The sequence below is a fragment of the Oryx dammah genome, unplaced genomic scaffold (genome assembly GCF_014754425.2).
Source record: "Oryx dammah isolate SB20612 unplaced genomic scaffold, SCBI_Odam_1.1 HiC_scaffold_18, whole genome shotgun sequence".
Taxonomy (NCBI): domain Eukaryota; kingdom Metazoa; phylum Chordata; class Mammalia; order Artiodactyla; family Bovidae; genus Oryx; species Oryx dammah.
In genome coordinates this window covers 62,496,988-62,518,569 of record NW_024070202.1, presented here as the reverse complement: position 1 = coordinate 62,518,569, position 21,582 = coordinate 62,496,988, and the positions used below count along the sequence as shown (strand labels likewise).

Here is a 21,582-nt window from a genome sequence, read left to right as displayed (position 1 = left end):
TTCAACAAGAACAGAATCCCAGATATTATTCTCCCAAATATTTGGGATTCAAGATTCTAACAGAGTCCCTAGTTTCTTCTAGAATTGTTCTCACTTCTTATAGTCTTCCTAATCACACCCTACTCACCTCTCTACAATACCTCCTGATTCTACATTTCCCTCCCTCGCCCCGAGACAGGAACTGGCTTTCCAATTTGACAGTTGGGAGGTGGAGGGAGGTGTCCTGTCCCTGGATGAAGGAGCCCACCAGGGTCAGTCAACATAGAGAGCACAGCTACAGTGGAGATGAAGATGAGAGCTTCAACACCAGCTTAAAAGAAAGCATCATGAGAACTGTTTCAAAAGAACACTCTCATGTGTATTAATTGTCTCCATCTGACACCATCATGGTTAGATGAGCAGAGTGTATATTTTTTTTAATTCCACTTTCAAGAACTCAGTTTGAGACTGAGTGGTTTGCCCAAGGTCAAAACATCACACCTGAAAGAGCCCAAATCTAGTGTGTGGGGTCAGAGCTACCAGACTTCAGGGCTTGGTTGAAAGAACTCTGCTCTCCAGAACCAAGCCCACTGCTCTTTCTCTGCCTTACCACTCCTCCCTTGTTCCTTCAAACAAAAGAAGGCTATTGAACGTTTGCCAAACAGCTTTCAAACACTGTCACAGTGCTTCATATTGCTAGGTATGTGAGGAGAATAATAACCAGATCAAAGGCCCCATCTCTGCCTTTCAGGATGAGCAAGGCACCAGAGACAAGCATTTGCACAGCAACCTATCAAATGTACGTGATACAAACTGAGCTCGATAGTACTGTAGGAATGTGTCGGCATCTCAAGTCAAACAAGTAAATCAGGGAAGATGAAGAGGAGAGATTGGGCCAAGCAGTGCTCTAGCTTCTGTGATTAAATTCTCCCTTCAATCCTTGCATCAGCCCTAGATGCAGGTCCTATTATCCCCATTTTACGCATAAGGAAACTGAGGCTCTGAGAGTTCTAGAATTCCTCTCCCACCACGATCTTTTTCCACACCAGATACCAAGTGTGCTCCCAGAGGCTGTTTCCAGATGCCCAGGCATCCCTCTCTTTTCTTTGAGCAGAAAAGCAGGCCAAGGTCCTCATCATGATTGCCTGGAGCCTCTCTTTCCTGTTCTCCATTCCTACCCTTATCATATTTGGGAAAAGGAAACTCTCCAATGGTGAAGTGCAGTGCTGGGCCCTGTGGCCCAACGACTCCTACTGGACTCCGTACATGACCATCGTGGCCTTCCTGGTGTACTTCATCCCCCTGACAATCATCAGGTAAGAGGCCAGCAGGCCAGACACACACAGGGGCTTTCCCAGTTCACCAACTGCTGTTCTCTTTCCTTCCAGGGCACTCATTGTTCCTAGTGTGCTTTGGGGAACTGGCTAGAAGACAAGATCTTATGTAAAGCTACCATATGCTAAGCTCAGCTCCTCCAAAGTGGAATAAGAAGGAGGGAACTAACATTTTCTGATTATGTGCTATGGGGCAGGCCTTGGGAAAAGTGGCTAACAATTATCCCATCCAACACAACTCTATGAAATAACTACTCTTATCCCCATTTTATAAATGACAAAACTCAAGCACAAAGAAGTCAAGTAACTTATTCAATATAACATGGGATTTAACCCCAGGTTTGTCTGATTTCATATCCTGTTCTCTCTCCTATATCATGCAACTTTTCAAATATAAGACCTAGTACCAGTTTCAGAAACCTTATAACTGAAAAGACAGACAAACTTGAAACAAAAATGAAAACACAGTACACACAAAAATATGCTAGCATGTGTATTCCATGAAGTCAAACAATGGCAGGGAGCACTTCTTGGAAGCATCCTTTAAATGAGGGAAGCCTTCAGATAGGAGAAGGGGAAGGTAGGGAGAACAGGTTACCTGGTGACTGGGGATAAGAGTGTATATGGTGACTAGAAAGGACAGGCAGGCAGTGCCAATGGAAGAGAAGTTGGCAATAAGCTCTTTCTGGATGAGGTGAGGCTCATTGTGAAGGGCCTTGGGGAACAAGCCATAGGATGTTCCCTTTGCCCTGCAGCCAATGGTGGACCAAAGATGGTCTTTCAGTAGAGAAGATCACAACCTCCTGGACAAGGCAGGGTCTCCCTTAGTCACATCACAGGATCCTCTCTGAAAGGGTGGCTCAGCACAGGTTGGTGGGATTGGGAACAGCAGGGAGACAACTGGCTTGTTAAGTACGAACATGGAACTTGCTGATTCTGCACCTCTTGAGTATTCCCAAGTCTACTATCAAGTGCCACATAAGTTGTCCTGGGCAAATGAAGATCAGCCTTTGTGTTTCAATATTAATAGTATAAATAATGCTGTGATAAAAATCTTGGTACTTAAAATTATTCATGAGTCCCTGATTAGTTCCTCAGAATTCATTCTAATGGAATTGCTAGATCATAGATGATGTTCATTTTAAGACTTTTGATGCATATTCATAACCTGCCCTATAAAAAAAAAAAGTGTATTCCTGCCAACAGCAAACAAGAGCTCTGATTTTTCTTCCCCTGACCCAGAGAAAGGTGATATCATTTCTTTATTAAATCTTTCCTGATCACAAAGGTTTAAAAAAGTATCTAATTGTTTCCATATGCACTTCTTGGATTAAGTGATTGGATATTTTCAAGTGTTTTCTGATGTTATAGGAATTACTTTTTCTTGCTCTTTGTTCATCTTTGTCTCATAAGATGCTAAAGCTGGAAAAATGTTACCCATCACATAGTCCAGCCCCTAAACTTTTCACAAGTATACCTAGAGCTAAAAGAAGTGAAATGACTTGCTTTCCATCAAAGGTAGACAGGAGCAGAGTGATTCCCACGGTCAGCCTCTCGGCCTTTCTGAGATTGGATATTGTCCAGTCATCTCTGCTGAATCCATAAGTTAACATCCATAGTGTATTTCAACTTACTGCTCTCCTCTTTACCAAGCTGAATCTGGGAGGAAGCTGGAAGGGAAGATGAAAGTTATTTAGACAGTTGATCAAAACTAGGTAACAGCCACATTAAAAGAAGCACAGAAAGAGGCCAGCTGCAATGGTAAGAAAGTGTTTGGAAGGAAGCGAATCATGTCGTCACAGGCAACTGACACATTGATTTCAGCAGCAGTGAATATCCCTGCTTCTCTCCTGATTGATTTCCCATCAGCTCCTGAAATCAGTTCAAACCCCTGTTCCACAGGATGAATGCAACCCTGAAGCACAGGCTCACAACATGCCAATTTCCCCGATTCATTCAAGCTGCCTCTTCTCCAACTTGCCTACAGTCCAGCTTGTGCATTTTTGTAGGGTCCTTGGAAAACGCAAAGTCTAACTTAATGATTAAAGGGGGTGATTTCAAAAGTCCTTTTCACTCAGCCCTTGTCAGACTTAAGGCATCAGTAAATCCTGCTCCTTGATGCTTGCTTCCAGCCAGGGCAGAACCATGAAAATGCAGAGTGGCCTTGTTCTGTACTTTAGCTCCCCTGAAGCGTTTCCTGCCTACTCAGTCATTATCTTCCCTCTTCTGCCTCCTGTGGTAGCCTTCTGAGGAGAAAGAGCTTCTCTCTGGGAGGATGCACCAGAGCAAATCACCTGTTCTTGAACGAGGACCAGGCATGAACAAAGTTTTCTGAGGCATTTTTTTCTAGTTTGAGGGATAAGTTGCTATAATTTCATCTGTCTCAGAGGTAAAGAGCAACTCTTTTTTATTCTTTTCTTTTTATCTCAACCACACTTTGGCACCCTGAGCTTGATTCTGTTGCTAGTGACTCTTTCAGATAAGTTTAAACTCTTAATTCCAAGAGTGAGTAGAAGAAAGAAACAACTCAAGTGTTCACTAGTTTTATTAACCATGTCTCATGCTTTATTGTCCCTCATGCATGATACATTTATATACAGAAATATAGATAGATAGATAGATAGCTATACACATATAAGTGTATATTCTTGCCAATCATTTTGGTAAGAAATTTTGGCAAAAAAAAATATATATATATGTTGTTGTTGTTTTAATTTGCATTTCTTTAATCACAAATGAGGTTGAACATATTGAATACCACTTCACTGAGTTATGCAAGCCCCTTTGCCATGACAAGGCTGTTATACATGAAGGGGACACATTTTATATGTTCATTATTATTATTTTTTTTTTTTTGCTTTTTATTTATTCATTTATTTCTGGCTGTGTGTTGGGTCTTCGTTGCTGAGTGCAGGCTTTCTCCAGTTGCCATACAGCAGAAGCTACTCTCTAGTTGTGGTCTGTGGGCTTCTCACTGCGGGGGCTTCTCTTGTGGAACATGGCCTCTGGGCAAAGGGCCCTGCTGTAGTTGTCGCTTGTGGGCTCAGGAGCTGTGGCTCCTGGGCTAGAGCACAGGCTCCTTGGTTGCAGCACATGGGCTTAGTTGCTCAGCAGCACTTGGGGTCTTCCCAGGTCAAGGATTGAACTCATGTCTCCTGCATTGGCAGGCAGATTCTTTACCACTGAGCCACCAGGGAAGGCCTATTTCTGTTTTTTAAGTAACTTACCTATTCATATTCTTATTCTCCATTTATCTTATTCTCTCTCTTTAGAGATATTTTTATATAAAAACTTTCCCTGTTTTTGTATGATTAGGATATTTCCCTAGTTTGTCCCTAGTTTGCCTTTTCATTTTGAATATGATTTTATTTTATTTTTTTTTTGAATATGATTTTATTTTGCTTTCAGTTAATAAGACTGACATAATCAAGAGAGAGAGAGAAATTATGAATAACTAAAATTAGAAAGTCAAATGAATCGAATCATAGGAAAGTACTTGGCAAAAGTTTATATAAATGCATATGAAAAAATGAATGAAATGTAAATGGCTTTTCTGTAATATATAAATATTTTATATTTAAGTGTATTCACATCCACTCAAACTTTACATTTTTTATTTCTATTCTCTTTTAGGAAAGAATAAGTTCATTTCACAAACTTACTTATATTTTAATTTAACTTGTAAATGATTTATTATTTTACTTATTTGAAAATAATGGGAGCATGTTAAAAATATCACTTTAAAATTGTTTTATTTTATTTTGAGGTTTTACTTGATTTTTATGTAATATAAATTTAAAATGTAAGTTAAATTTATTTATTTTATTTTTTTTGGAGTGAATGTTGGTCATTCATTCCAACATTACTTACTGAATAATTTACCTTTTCTCTATGGTATGAAATGGTAATTCCATCATATGCATATTTATATTATAAATGTTCTTAGTGTTTAGGAGCTTTCTAATCTCTTCACTTTATTTTGGTTTTGTTTTTTCTATTCTTTATCTTTAGAGAAACTGTTGTACAATAATTTTTTTCTTCTTTAATATGTTGTAAATATTTCCCCAGTTTTTCATTTGTTTCTTCATTTTGAATATGATTTCCTTTTTCTCATATGAAAATACGCTTAATAGCATTTTTCTCATATCAAACTGGCAACTTTTTAAAAAGACTTGGGAGTGAGGGACACAGTGGGAGGCAGAGAGTGAAATTTTTTACAAACTTTCTTAAAAAACAATTTAATAAAATACAATGAGAATCCTTCAAAAGTTTATACAGCAAAAGAAACCAATGGAGAGTTTCAGATTAGCAGATGCAAATTATTACACATATGGATAAACAACAAGGTCCTACTGTATAGCACAGGGAACTATATTCAGTATCCTGTAATAAACCGTAATGGAAAATAATATGAAAAAGAGTATATATGTATAACTGAATTACTTTTCTGTACAGCAGAAATCAACGTAACACTATAAATCAACACACTTCAACAAAATTTTTAAAAAGTAAAAATTTTTTAAATAGAAAAGAAATCAATCAAAAATGTCCAAGCAGGAGAGGAAATTACATGGTCCTGATTAAAAAGTACTACCTTCTGAAGGTACCCCCTTCTCATTAAAAAGTCTCTGGGAATATGAAATAGAATGCATGCATAATATTCCACCACGTGGTTGAATACGCTTTCATTTTGTTTCCAGTTAGTAGAGATTGACACAATTAAGAAAAGGAGAGACCACACAAATAATTAAGTAGTGGCTTAGAGGTTAAAGCTTCTGCCTGGAATGCGGGAGACCTGGGTTCAATCCCTGGGGCAGGAAGATCCCCTGGAGAAGGAAATGGCAACCCACTCCAGTACTCGTGCCTGGAGAATCCCATGGACGGAGGAGCCTGGTAGGCTACAGTCCATGGGGTCGCAAAGAGTTGGACATGACTGAGTGATTTCACTTTCAGTTTCACTTTCTGCTACTAATATTATATTGTTTTAATGACTGTAGCTTTATATACATTTAATATCTGCTAAGACAAGATCTATGCCTTTTTTAGATTCTAAGGCTATTCCTGGGGAAACTGCTCACACACTCTCCTTGCACCCACTACTCCAGCCAGAACAAGCCATCTGAACACCCCACACTCCTCTCATCCCTGGGCCTTTGTGCACATCACTCGTTATGTCTGGGCACTCCTCCAGACTCACTCTGCCTCACTTCTGGCAAAATGATTCACATTCTTTCTGTCTTATTTCAAAGACTGACGGAGCTGTCTCTGCCAGTCCTAGGCCACATCCGACCTCAACTTGTCCAAGCTGCCATTAAGGCTTCATGGGAATGTCATTGCCTGCTTCTGCAACTGTATCTCTTGAGCATGTGACTCTTATCTCAATCTCTAGACTCCAAACTCAGCACATAATGAACACTTTGTAAATGTTAGATTAAATAAACAATGCAGACCTGACTGCTGAACTTTGTCAATTAGACAGAAGTATTATGTCCCTCGATCTCTCTCTGTCACACACACGCACACATCTAGTATGGAAATTTCTGGTTATTTAATGCCTAGATCAGTTTCTGGCATATGGCAGATACTCCATAAATATATGTGAAAGGAAAGAAGAGAGAGAGAGGAAGAAAGGCAGAGAGGAAGGGAAAGAGGAAGGAACGAGCCATATTGTCAGTGGCAAACTCTCCTGAGAGCTGTGTGTGGATAAAGATTTAGCTGTTTCATCACTAATTAAATCAGGCTCCCAGGACCTGAAACCACAGTGACTGACAATAAAGGCAATGCATTGTTTTTCTGGGTCACCAGAACTCCTGTTGCTTCAAAATTTATTTGACTTGTCTGACTGTTGCTGGGAAAGGTTTTTAGCCCTACTGTAATTGATTTACTCTAGCTATGGTTATCTTCTTGCTACCTAATTGATTTCTCATTCTCCTATCATTTTTACTCTAGGAGATGAAGGTAGAGGCATAAAAGATCCATAGCTGGCAACTGCAAAGCAATAAGTGGAAAAATGCACATTGGTCATGGAGCACTGATTTATATTATGCAGAAAAAAAATCCATTTATTTTGTTTGGGGAAAGGGGGTCATGCTGTGGGGAAAGCCCCATGCAGAGGTCAGGACAGGTCTGTGGACTAAAAGGTCATGGTAGATAAAAGGGCCCAAGGTCCTAGCCAGCACTGTCCATGGTACGAGATGTCCAAGGCCAAGGTATATTGTCTGAGGGATGGCAAGAGTTAGGTCTTTTGAAAAAGCCATCATTACTAGCCTGCTAGGTTATGGTAGATGCTTATATCTGAGTTCCCCATATCCATTCCACTCTAAGCTACTCATGGCAACCCCTCCCCTTAGCATGTGAATGCTTCAGATCTAATTCTAGGCAATGAAATGTGAGGCAGTGTCTTTTGAAGAGCTTTTGGAAAGATTTCCCCATTTTAAGCAAACAAAACAGTATGAAATGAAAAATAAAATTCTTCCTTCCCCTGCTTCCCTCCTCAGAAGCAGCAGTGTTAAGATCTTGTTATACATCCTTCCAGGACTGTTCAATTCACATACCAGGATATACATATGTACAGAAACAAACATACTGAAGGACATCTGATCTTTGAAAAAAATAAAAAGTGATCAATCACTTCACTTTCCTGTTTAGAGCCATTCAGAGGATTTCTATTGTTTTGGGACAAAAAGTCCAAGACCTCAAACTCTGTACTCAAGGCCATGTGTGACCTGGTCCATGCCTCACTCTCCACCCTTTTCTTAGGCCACACAAGCTGCCTTACTCACCATGCTTCAACCACACTGGCCTTCTCTAAGTTCTTCAAATGGGCCTGATCCCTCCTGTCTCAGAGACTTTGCACATGCTATTCCCTCTGCTTGAATGACCACCTTATTTTTTTTTGCATTTAAAAAAACCATTTTATTCTTCAGATCTTAGCTGAAACTACTCCTCTTCTGGAAAGGCTTCCCTGAAGCCTTTCAAGCCAAGCCTCTATTACATACTCTTACATCCCCTATATCTTATCTTCATGGCATTAGTGTTAGTGAAAATAATTAATGAGGAGAGAGACACTTTTGATCAGGGAGCATCCTTAAGCCACTAGTAGGAGAAGAGTGAAAAGGACCACGTGAAGCATGCCGAGTGAAGCATCAGCTCCCCTACTCCCACTTCTACGCCCACTCACGCTTAGCTTCTAGTTAGATCTACAGAGCACAACTGGACCTCATACTCAGGCCCCAAAATGAGGCAACGGTGGAGACAGAGACGGAACCTGTGGCTCTAAGACTGTGATGGGCATCCATCAAGTCCCTGACCTGTGCTGAGTAGGAGTCATGAAAGGGGCACTTTTGGTCTGAGTGGAATGTTCTCCCTGTATCTTGAGGACAGAGGGAACTTTTGATTCCGTTTCCTGACACTCACACAATCTAGAAGCAAGACTCAGGAAGTAGCCTCAGGCATCCTCTTAAGTACTTAATGCCACTTGAAAAGCCTTCCTCTGGTTTGCACTCTCCCACTCTTCCATGGCCAGGAGCTGCCTTCGGAAGGCAACGGAAGAAAATGGGTCTGTGTTTGGATCGCCTTCCATAAAATCAAGAAATAAACCAGCCAGGAAAGGGATACTTTACTCAATCTCGGTGCCCCTTAGGTTCTCAGGTTTCTAAGAAGCTTGAAGTCAAGCTATGCCTGCTGAGAGAATGGAGATAAATAAAAGACATGGAAGAAGCTGACCTGAAAGGATGGAGATGCTATTCCTCAGCTGTTTCTGAGAATGGGCCATTTCTGGATCTGCTTGATCTTTAAGATATGACTGCCATAGACAAGGGACTTCCCGGGTGGCTCAGTGGTAAAGAGCCACCTACCAAATACAGAGGATATAGGAGACATGGGTTCAATCTCTGGGTCAGGAAGATACCCTGCAGCAGGAAAGGGCAACCCACTCCAGTATTCTTGCCTGTAAAGTCCTATGGACAGAGGAACCTGGTGGGATACAGTCCATGGGTCACAAAACCGTAACAGTGACTGCGCACACGTGCACGGCATAGACAAGACTCAACATACCAAGTGTTATACCAGCCCAGAGGCCCCAAGGAGGAGGGAGCCAGCTGCCACTGAGGAAGAGAAAGGCTTTATATCAATGTGATGCGTGGAGAATGGGCTAAAAAAATGTATCTATAGGAAGCAAAGGAGACACAGAGAAATGGAAGACATTGGACCTTATGTTCGCCCAAAGTCAACTACATATTAAGCATGGAATTGGGGTTAGTTTAGTTGGCTACTCCTCTTGCTGACATGGAAGAAGGTGTATTGAGAGACAGTGGAGTAGAGGGAGACAGGATGATGACGATAGAGGTGAAGAAGGCAAAGATAGATTGTGGGAGGCTTTGGATGCCCTGCTCAAGAGACTAGATAGCATCATATAGGAAAGCGATGGTCTTGATCCCTGTCTCCTGTACAATGTCACGAACCTCGTTCCATAGTTCATCAGGCATGCTATCTATCAGATCTAGGCCCTTAAATCTATTTCTCACTTCCACTGTATAATCATAAGGGATTTGATTTAGGTCATACCTGAATGGTCTAGCGGTTTTCCCTACTTTCTTCAATTTAAGTCTGAATTTGGTAATAAGGAGTTCATGATCTGAGCCTCAGTCAGCTCCTGGTCTTGTTTTTGTTGACTGTATAGAGCTTCTCCATCTTCAGCTGCAAAGAATATAATCAATCTGATTTTGATGTTGACCATCTGGTGATGTCCATGTGTAGAGTCTTCTCTTGTGTTGTTGGAAGAGGGTGTTTGCTATGACCAGTGCATTTTCTTGGCAAAACTCTATTAGTCTTTGCCTTGCTTCATTCCGCATTCCACGGCCAAATTTGCCTGTTACTCCAGGTGTTTCTTGACTTCCTACTTTTGCATTCCAGTCCCCTATAATGAAAAAGACATCTTTTGGGGGTGTTAGTTCTAAAAGGTCTTGTAGGTCTTCATAAAACCGTTCAACTTCAGTTTCTTCAGCATTACTGGTTGGGGCATAGACTTGGATAACTGTGATATTGAATGGTTTGCCTGGGAGACGAACAGAGATCATTCTGTCATTTTTGAGATTGCATCCAAGTACTGCATTTCAGTCTCTTTTATTGACCATGATGGCTACTCCATTTCTTCTGAGGGATTCCTGCCCGCAGTAGTAGATATAATGGTCATCTGAGTTAAATTCACCCATTCCAGTCCATTTTAGTTTGCTGATTCCTAGAATGTAGACCATCCCCATGGAAAAGATATGCAAAAAAGCAAAATGGCTGTCTGGGGAGGCCTTACAAATAGCTGTGAAAAGATGAGAGGCAAAAAGCAAAGTAGAAAAGGAAAGATATAGGCATCTGAATGCAGAGTTCCAAAGAATAGCAAGAGATAAGAAAGACTTCTTCAGCGATCAATGCAAAGAAATAGAGGAAAAGAACAGAATGGGAAAGACTAGAGATCTCTTCAAGAAAATTAGAGATACCAAGGGAATATTTCATGCAAAGATGAGCTTGATAAAGGAAAGAAATGGTATGGACCTAACAGAAGCAGAAGATATTAAGAAGAGGTGGCAAGAATACACAGAAGAACCGTACAGAAAAGATCTTCACGACCCAGATAATCATGATGATGTGATCACTAATCTAGAGCCAGACATCTTGGAATGTGAAGTTAAGTGGGCCTTAGAAAGCATCACTACGAACAAAGCTAGTGGAGGTGATGGAATTCCAGTTGAGCTGTTTCAAATTCTGAAAGATGATGCTGTGAAAGTGCTGCACTCAATATGCCAGCAAATTTGGAAGACTCAGCAGTGGCCACAGGACTGGAAAAGGTCAGTTTTTATTCCAATTCCAAAGAAAGGCAATGCCAAAGAATGCTCAAACTACTGCACAATTGCACTCATCTCACATGCTAGTAAAGTAATGCTCAAAATTCTCCAAGCCAGGCTTCAGCCGTACGTGAACCGTGAACTCCCTGATGTTCAAGCTGGTTTTAGAAAAGGCAGAGGAACCAGAGATCAAATTGCCAACATCTGCTAGATCATCAAAAAAGCAAGAGAGTTCCAGAAAAACATCTATTTCTGCATTCTTGACTATGCCAAAGCCTTTGACTGTGTGGATCACAGTAAACTGTGGAAAATTCTGAAAGAAATGGGAATACCAGACCACCTGACCTGCCTCTTGAGAAATCTGTATGCAGGTCAGGAAGCAACAGTTAGAACTGGACATGGAACAAGAGACTGGTTCCAAATAGGAAAAGGAGTACGTCAAGGCTATATATTGTCACCCTGTTTATTTAACTTCTATGCAGAGTACATCATGAGAAACGCTGGGCTGGAAGAAACACAAGCTGGAATCAAGATTGCCGGGAGAAATATCAATAACCTCAGATGTGCAGATGACACCACCCTTATGGCAGAAAGTGAAGAGGAACTAAAAAGCCTCTTGATGAAAGTGAAAGAGGAGAGTGAAAAAGTTGGCTTAAAACTCAACATTCAGAAAACGAAGATCATGGTATCTGGTCCCATCACTTCATGGGAAATACATGGGGAACAGTGGAAACAGTGTCAGACTTTATTTTGGGGGGCTCCAAAATCACTGCAGATGGTGACTTCAGCCATGAAATTAAAAGACGCTTACTCCTTGGAAGAAAAGTTATGACCAACCTAGACAGTATATTCAAAAGCAGAGACATTACTTTGCCGACTAAGGTCTGTCTAGTCAAGGCTATGGTTTTTCCTGTGGTCATGTATGGATGTGAGAGTTGGACTGTGAAGAAGGCTGAGCACTGAAGAATTGATGCTTTTGAACTGTGGTGTTGGAGAAGACTCTTGAGAGTCCCTTGGACTGCAAGAAGATCCAACCAGTCCATTCTGAAGGAGATCAACCCTGGGATTTCTTTGGAAGGAATGATGCTCAAGCTGAAGCTCCAGTACTTTGGCCACCTCATGTGAAGAGTTGACTCATTGGAAAAGACTCTGATGCTGGGAGGGATTGGGGGCAGGAGGAGAAGGGGACGACCGAGGATGAGATGGTTGGATGGAATGATGGACTCAATGGATGTGAGTCTGAGTGAACTCCGGGAGTTGGTGATGGATAGGGAGGCCTGGCATGCTGCGATTCATGGGGTCGCAAAGAGTCGGACACGACTGAGCGACTGAACTGAACTGAGGAAAGCGGAGGCACTGAAGGGTTTTAAAGCCAAAGAATGATTCTCTGTCCCAAAGCTCCAATTCTGATGGCAAGTGGTATGGACATTCCAGATGGTAGCAAAGTGGTGATGTTTATAAGACTATGGCAATAAATCAGGCAAGAGATGATAAGGAGTGTTTGTTCTGGCAGCACATATATTAGAGGGATACAAAGAAAATTTTCATGGCCCCTCCATATGGATGACACATTACTTTGTGCATTAATGCATATTTCTGTGTTTAACAGATACAAAGTTTCAGCTGGGAAAGATGAGAAAGTTTTGGAGATGGATGATAGTAATAGTTGTACAGCAATGTCAGTGTACTTAATGCTGCCAAACTGTACACTTAAAAATGGATAAAATGGTAAATTTTGTGTTATATTCATTTCCTCACAATAAAGCAGGTTCCAGATATTAAACAAGAAGAGACTGTAAGGGTATGAAGTGATGCTGAAGAGCAGAAGTAGAGAGGAAGGTACAGATGATGGAGACATTTTGAAGGGACAGTTCTCAGAATTTGCTGATTAATTAGATGAAAGGAATCAGCAAGAAGGAAATAAATGCATTGACAGTTCTCTCTGATGTATGACTGTTACATCCTGAGAAGTGGCCGGATTTGGGAAATAAAGGGGCATCCTACTTATTAGTTTTCCTGGCTAACAGTAAAGCTGCTCCTGGCTTTCTACTTGCCTGATTGATCCTAGCGAGACAAGGTGGGAGTGACTAAGGCCCAAACCCCTAACACATGAAACCTTTCTTAATTTTCCACTGCGTTATATGGTTGATAGTCAACAAATACTTGAATTATTGTTCAATTAAGCAGCGGGGTTGCAACTGTGGTATTCAATTACACTTAATGATATTGTGACCTTTTCTTGTATTTCATTTATCTGGGAAAAAGTTTTCCTGATCTAACAAGTATTCAACTTAGGGAAAAGAATAGTCTCACTAGCAATTTGCTTTCTCATTTTTTCTTTCATGTAGACAAACAATTTCCAGAAAAGTCCCTGGGTAGGTATAGGAAGGGTGAGGATGCTCCACAAAGACCCTGAGCTTTCCTGGCAGACTCAGAGGAGGTTCTCTGAGCAGGGAAAAGCAATAAGGAGGGTTTTACCACAATCATTAATTGAGTTATATTACAGAGATCATTAAAAGCAATTAGTGCTTTGTCAGCTACTGTGAACTAGAACTCTGATTTTTTTTTTAACCAAGTGATTCTCAAGAGGGATGTTAGTGCAGTTTTAAAATGAAGCAGTGCTTTGTCTCAAAGTTTTTAGTCAAGGTTCTTAGTATATTAGAAATGTCAAATAACTAATTAAAGAAGAGTATGTTTATATTTATCAAAGGGGATAAAGGATACAAAATTTGCTCATGCTTTTGAGTCATTAGTCCTTTTTTCCTGTTAGGTGCATATTCTGCTGTTGTTGTTGTTGTTGAGTCACTCAGTCATGTCTGACTCTTTGCGAACCCATGGACTGTAGCCCACCAGGCTCCTCTGTCCATGGAATTTCCCAAGCAAGAATACTGGACTGGGTTGCCATTTCCTCCTCCAGGGGATCTTCCTAACCCGGGAATCAAACCCACGTCTCCTTTATTGCAGGCGGATTCTCTACTACTGGGTCACCAAGGAAGCCCCTAGGTGCAGATTACACCATGTAATATTAGGCGTGATATCATGTGAAAAATGAAGAAGGAAGGGAAAGAAAATGACATTCATTGAGCCTCTGATAATTTTAAAACACTGTGTATAGCACTTTAGAGGTTGTCACATTTGATCCCTAAAAAACTCTGAAGTTTGCCTTATTAACTTGATTTGATGGTCTAAACTAAGACCCAGTCTTTTAGTGGGTTCTGGCTGCTATGATAGAACATCACAGAGCAGGTGACTTGCAAACAACAGAAATATATTTCTCACAGTACTGGAGGCTGGAAGTCTTAAATTAGGTTGCCAGTTCAGTTGGGTGGGGCCTCCCTGGTGGCTCCGTGGTAAAGAATCTGCCTGCAATGCAGGAGATGTGGGTTTGACCCCTAGGTTGGGAAGATTCCCTGGAGAAGGAAATGGCAATCCACTCCAGTATTCTTGCCTGGGAAAGCCCATGGACAGAGGAACTTGACAGGCTATGGTCCACGGGGTCACAAAGGAGTAGGACATGAATTAGCAGCTGAGCACGAGCAGGAGCACGGTTGGGTGAGGGCTCTCTTCCAGGTAGCAGACTTCTCCTTGTAGCCTCACACGACAAAAATGTCACCAGAATCCTGTGGGAATATCCTCTTACAAGGGCATTAATCCCACTCATGAAGATGCAACCCTCCATACGACCTAAGCACCTCCCCAAAGTCCCATATCCTTATAACACCACATTGGACAGGAGGATTTCAACATGTAAATTTGGGGAGGAGGGACACAACATTCTTCCTGTTTCACTCAGTGTATTAGTTGTCTATTTCTGGGTAACATTATTATTTTAAGTCACCAGGTTCATGATAATCTATCTCTTAATGGGTTCGGGTTGCTATAACTTATTATCTCACAGTTTCTGTGGGTCAGAGTCTGGACATGGTTTAACTGGGTCCTCTGCTTAGGTGTCTACCAGGGCTGGGGTGTTATCAGAGGCTCAAGTAAGGAAGGATTTTCCTCCAAGTTTCCCTGGACTTCTGGCAGAATTGATTTCTTGGGGCTAAAGGACTCACAAAAGCTTGCTTCTTCAGAGCTAGCAAAGCATTAGAGACACTAGCAAGACAGATCCTACACACTTATGTAATCATAGACATCCCATCACTTTCACCCCAATGCACTGATAAGCAAGTCACAGGTCTGGCCATACTCAAGGAGAGAGGATGACACAGTGATGTGAACACCCGAGGCAGGAATTATGGAGCCAAGGAAAGGCTGTCAAGGCCATACACCCAGCAAATAATAGAGCTAGTTACAAATCTAAATTTTTCTGACCCCAAACCCTGTGTTCGGATTCCAGTCTCAGTTGTACTTCTGACCATCTGAATTATCTTGGAGAAATCACTTAATTTCACCCAGTCCAAGCCTCCTGACTTAAAAAAAGAAGCGGCTGCCATCTATTGTGACTCTGTAATCAGGAAGGATAGGGGAGCAGACCATGGCTGAGAGACCCTTGCCTCCATATCTCACACTTGGGGAACTGGAGTGGTCCTCAGGGTGGGGACCCACCGGCCACTTTAATACTATCTTTGGTCCTTTCCACAGTGTCATCTATGCCATTGTGATCAGAACTATTTGGGTCAAAAGCAAAGCCTATGAGACAGTGATTTCCAACTGCTCAGGTAAGTCTTTCATCTGCATTACCAAATCCTTAGCTTATTTTGCTTCTGCAGAGGTTTTTCTCTAGCAAACATGAGCTGGGGTTTTACAGTTATAACAAGCCTGCTGTTATATCAGGGCCCAGCTAGCAGGTCAGACCCCCAAAATCTGCTTCAGGCAGGCTTTACCTTCTTCACATGGCTCTCCCAAAATCTGAGGAAGGAGGACTTTGGGTCTGGCTGAGCTGTGCCAGCAGAGCCCCTTGAAACAGCTCTAAGCCAGGGTCTGAGGGTAACCCTATCCTGGTGGGTTTGCAGAGAGGCACCCAAGAGAACTCTGGTATGAAAAGAGAGGACCGTGTAGGGAGGAGGCCACACATTCAGCAAAACATGAGGATAGACATTTCTGCTTCACTTAAACTTACAGAAAAACTGTCATCTAACCACAGAACAGTCCTGGACCCTAGGACAGTCAAGGCAGAATACATGCCCTCCCCATGGTTTGAGCATACCCCACACAGCAGAACAAGCCCAAGACTGCCTGCTACAGCCCTTCCCCAAATCCCATTTCAGCAACCTTACTGCTGAGCGCCACCTACACAATAGGTGCTGAGACTTGGAGGCCCATCTGCTTCCCAGGCAGACAACACTGGGCCTCTGAGAACAAGCTGGAGAGAACACAGCACACAAACATGCCCGAGAGAGAAGAGAAGGTCTCCTGGGTGTCTAGTTACTATAAAACGGCTAGTTCTGAAAAAGGAGACGATGGAGTTTCCACGGACCAAGACCATACATATATATTCATTTTGCAAAAATTATCATCCATCTTTTACAAATGGAAATCATATTAATTTTAAATTATACCTATCTATATAGATATATCATTGCATTGCCTGGGTAGGTTTTTGATTGAGTTGTCACTTAACAGAGTTCATGATCCTAGTTTGACAGCTCAGGTGAAGTAGGACCAGAGGGCTTTAGAAAGCCCAGAGCTCTAGGTTGGAGGGGGAACACGGGGAAAAGGAGGTTGTTTTAGTGTGCTCAGGCTGCCGTAGCAATATACCACAGCAAGTGGCTTAAACAATAAATTAATTTTATCACAGTTCTAGAGACTAGAAACCCAAGATCGAGGTACCAGTCAATTCTGTTCCTGGTAAGAACTCTCTTCTTGGATTGCAGATGGCCTTTCTGGCTTCTTGCTATCTACTCACAAAGCAGAGAGGAGAGACAGAAATCTTTCTACTGTCTCTTCTTATAAGGGCACTAATTCCATCATAAGATTCCTGTTCTCATCTAACTCTATTTCCCAAAGGCCCCATCTGCAAAAATTAATATCATCACATTGGGGGGGTTAAGTCTTCAACTTATGAATTTTGTCATGACACAAATATACAGTGCATAACAGGGGAAGAGTCAGGGGGAAAAAGTGAGAAGAGAGAGAGACAGTGGAAATAAACATACACCAACCAAATGAGAATAGACAAAGGCTATTTATTCAAAGCTTGCTATAGCAAGGGAATCAGCCACCATCACTTGTCTTTTGACAGAAATACAAAAGCAGTCAGAGGAGTGGTGAAGCTTCAGACATGCCCTGACTGGGGGCTGTTGTCACGGGGAAGCTGTGAGTGTGCTGATTAAAAGCACAGCATCCTGTGTGATGGGTTAGGCGTGCGTATTTGGCTTTCTCTGGTTGGTTTTAAGTTGACAATAGGGGCAAAAATTAAAGAGCTATCAGTCAGTAGTCAAGTCTTGGGTATTTTGTGGTAGACTGTTCCAGGAGGTATTATTCAGTTTATGGACTCTGGGTTAGAAACAGTGGTCTGACTTTCTGCAAGTCTGACTCGCATAGAGTAGGTTGGTTTCCTCAACTGGTTACCATAGATAATGGGTTGGTTTCCTGGGTTGGTTGCTGCAGAGTGTGGGTCAAAGTTCCATCTTAAATATGATCTGGCTACCGTCCATTTGTTTGCTTAGTCTGTCAACACAGACTGACAAGACAGAGAGACACAGTGCATCTGCTGTCAGCCACTTCTGGGTCCTTTCCATACTTTACCTCCCGGAATCCTTACACAACTCTGAACGGTGGTATCATCATCTCTCTCTTACAAATGGAAGACAGGCTCGAAGGTTAAGCAATTTGCTTGTTTTCATAGGTAGCTCATGATATAGCAGGATTCAAATGCACATATGACTGGCTAGAAAGCCTAGGTCTTCTCTTCCACATTAGGCTGCCTCTCAGAAGAAAGAACATTACAGAAAGGAAGGTGGTGAATGACTGAAAAAAGCTCAATTTCAAAAAAATTTTTTTTTAATTATAAAACTCAAACTCAGGATTGTTGGCATGGCTGTCACCCGCCAGCCTCTTTGCTGAGCTAGCCTTCAGTGAAGTTTTCCAGAATCATCTCTTGAAGTGTTTTGATGTATTTAAAAATCTAAAAGGTGACCTAATTTTGCTTAAGTAGGCTGAGGTCTTCTGTACTTTCAGATTTAAATCAGATTGGTTTAAACCCTTGTCTGTGATTTCTGCCAGTTCCAGGAGACTAGTGTGTCCTCTCACACTGTCCCTCTGAGCTCTCACCCCACGGTCTCACCTCCAACAGTTCTTCTGTTTCCTCTGCTCTTGATCCAATGAATCACGGAATCCATCTCATTTCCTTAGGCTTGAGGTGATAAAGAGTTTCCACATTCGGTCAGCTACCCCACCACCTTAGGGATCTCCCACTTTTATCTCAGCAGGCCTTTTATATCTGTGATTACCCTGTCTCTCTCCAGAGTCCCCCAGATCTCCCTGCTACTCAATTTTCTAGTTCCTGCACTCTTGGATTCCCCCATCCTCCAGTCCCTGAGATTTTATAAAGCTGCAAAGAGATCCATTTTCCACTGATATACAGTATGCCTCTCCTTTCCAAAGGTGGAAATGGCTACAATAAATTTTTATCCTCTAGTACAAGTTTATATGTCCATCATATCAATTTTAATCTTTGTATCAGCATCACTGACCCTTTTCTGGAATGAGGAGAAGAGTAGTTCCAAAAAGCCTGTGTACTTTCTGTATCTTATTCATAAGCAGCTCGATTTTCAATCTCATTACAGCCAAGTAACCCTACAGTTGGCAAGGAAAAAGGTTTCCACTGGTTTTAGTATTCTAGGATTACTGCCCATCAACAAGGGGAAATAAGCAATGATTAGTGTGAACAGAAGCTAACTTTTTAAACACGGCTGCAAAATTCAAGTTTCAGAATCATTCTTCTTCCTGGCAAGTATGTCTATTTTCTCCCCCTCAAGTCTGACAGAAAGGAAAAGAAATAACTGTATAATAAATGATCTACAGACTTTCCCCAAAACAAGTGCTTGGCAGGTGAAAGGTAGAGAATATGAAGTTTCCAATCCTGTAGATTATCCTTTATAAATGAGCTTGCTTTTGAAGCCCAGCGATGTTTACTCCTATAAAACAGAACATTTACTGCCTGTGGGCAGGAGATGGAAGAGGTGTACCCATGAAATGGACAAAGTGTAACATATCTGGATATAACTGCATCTGGCCAATATGACTTGGAAGATATGATGTGACCCATGCTATAGCCAAAGTACGTGTTTCCAATTAAATGGGGCAGAACAAGCTGAAGAAAAAAGTTTCTGATTAGGAGCAATTGGGTTAAAGTCCTAATCACTTCCAGCTAAATAAACTTAAAATAATCCCATTAAGTACTTTTCTTTATCAGTACACGAGAGTGAAATGGCTTTTCTGCAAACAACTACCTTCAACAAAAGGCATAAGGAACTTTATGAAAAAAAAATTGTTTAGTCACTAACTCAGGTCTGACTCTTGAAACTCCTATATATGTACTGGAGCCTACCAGGCTCCTCTGTCCATGGGATTTCCCAAGCAAGAATACTGGAGTGGGTTGCCATTTCCTTTTCCATGTGAAAAAAAAAATACAAATATAAAATAAATGAAACATATATATAGCGTGTTTGTGGATAGCCAGATTCAGTACTATAAAGATGTCAGTTCTCCTCAAATGATTCACAGATTGATACAGTTAAAATCAAATTCAAATGGGATGTTTTCTTAAGCTTGATAAGCCAATTTAAAAACATACATGGAAATTTCAAGAGTCAAGAAAAGCCAGGAAGACAGTTCTGGAGAATCATAACAAGGTAGTAAAAGTGTTAGTAGCTCAGTCGTGCCCGACTCTTTGCAACCCCATGGACTGCAGCCCACCAAGCTCTTCTGTCCATGAGATTTTCCAGGTGAGGACACTGGAATGGGTTGCCATTTCCTTCTCCAGGGGATCTTCCCAACCCAAGGATCAAACCCAGGTCTCCTGCACTGCAGGCAGATTCTTTACCGACTGAGCTACAAGGGAAGCCCAAGGTAGTAAAGGTTGAATGTATAAACAGTGATTTATCATAAAGTTAGAGTGACTAATAGAGTGTGGTATAGACACAATTCAATAGGAAAAAAAAAAAAAAAAAACAGCTCCCAAAGAGAACCACACATATAATATAAGCACTTGATATACGTCAGAAGATCATAGGGTAATCAATTAATTGGATCTTCACCTCAAATTCATAGGCATAATTAAATTCCAGGGAAATTTGAAACATAGATGTGAAATGTAAGACTTAAAAATTTTTTTAAAGACAATGAAGGATGTTATCTTTATGACACTGGAATAAGAAAGGATTTCTTAAACGATAGACAAGATGCATTAAACCAAAAAAGTGATAAATAAATTTGACTATTTATATTTAAAAGTCAAGCCAAAAAGTGGGAGAAGCTATTTGCAATACATTATCTAGGAAAAGATTAGTATCTAGAATGTATGAAGAATTCTTCAGAATCAATAAAAATATTTTTTAAAGATAAATAGAAGAAAAATGAGGAAGACACAAACACATTTCATAAGAGGGAAAAGAGAAATAGCCAAAAACAAGGTTCTCAACCTCACTGACACACGAGGAAAGTGTACATTTAAACTTCAACTAGGTACAATTTGTCAGTCACAGGACTGGTAAAGTTTTAAAATCTGGTAGTTCTAAGTATTAACAAAGATATAAACCTCATGGTTTATCTAGCAATATCATTCCTAAAAATCTTAGTAGACTTCTGACTTATTTGCTTCCAGTCAGCTTCACCAGCAACCATATCCAAGCATCTGAAAATAATTCTCAGGTCTGACTAGTTTCTTTGCTTCCTCATTCAGTCCCCTAGAATAGAAGCTAGCTTGAGGTCATCTGAAACAATAGGTGGGAGGCCACATCCTTGGTCTGCCTTTCCTCTCAGGAACGATTCTGAATGGGTCATTGCTGGTGTAAACTTCTGTCACAACTGAATTTGGATACTGGCTTCATGGGCATAAGATGTGCACAGTCAAAAGGTATGCACCTTTGCTTTAGCAGTCCATTTTCATTTTCAATTTGCATTGGGCCATACAAAGTATGTACTTGGTGCTATGAAGACAAGAAACAATCAAGCCATGCAGCTCTGTAAGATTCCGAATTTTAAGGGGCTTCCTTGGTGGCTCAGTGGTAAAGAATCCATGAAATGGGCTTGATCTCCGGTCCAGGAAGATCCCACATGCCATGTGGTGGCTCACCCTGTGTGCCCCAACTATTGAGCCCGTGCTATAAAGTGCAGAGGCCACAACTATTGCACCCCCATGCTGCAACTACTGAAGCCCAGTGCCCTAAAGACCGTGCTCTGCAATAAGAGAAGCGACTGCAATGCGAAGCCCAGGCACCACAACCGCAGAGTATCCTCTACTCCACGCCACTAGAAAAAGCCCAAGT

At 41.3% G+C, this 21,582-nt stretch overlaps 1 protein-coding gene across 1 annotated transcript in view; it reads left to right on the top strand.

Moving 5' to 3' along the window:
• Positions 1 to 21,582, top strand: part of NPSR1 (neuropeptide S receptor 1) — a 154,403-nt gene that overhangs the window by 120,337 nt on the left and 12,484 nt on the right. The window contains 2 exon segments of the mRNA XM_040259876.1: positions 1,094 to 1,295; positions 15,734 to 15,810. Coding sequence (XP_040115810.1) covers positions 1,094 to 1,295; positions 15,734 to 15,810 — 279 coding nt within the window.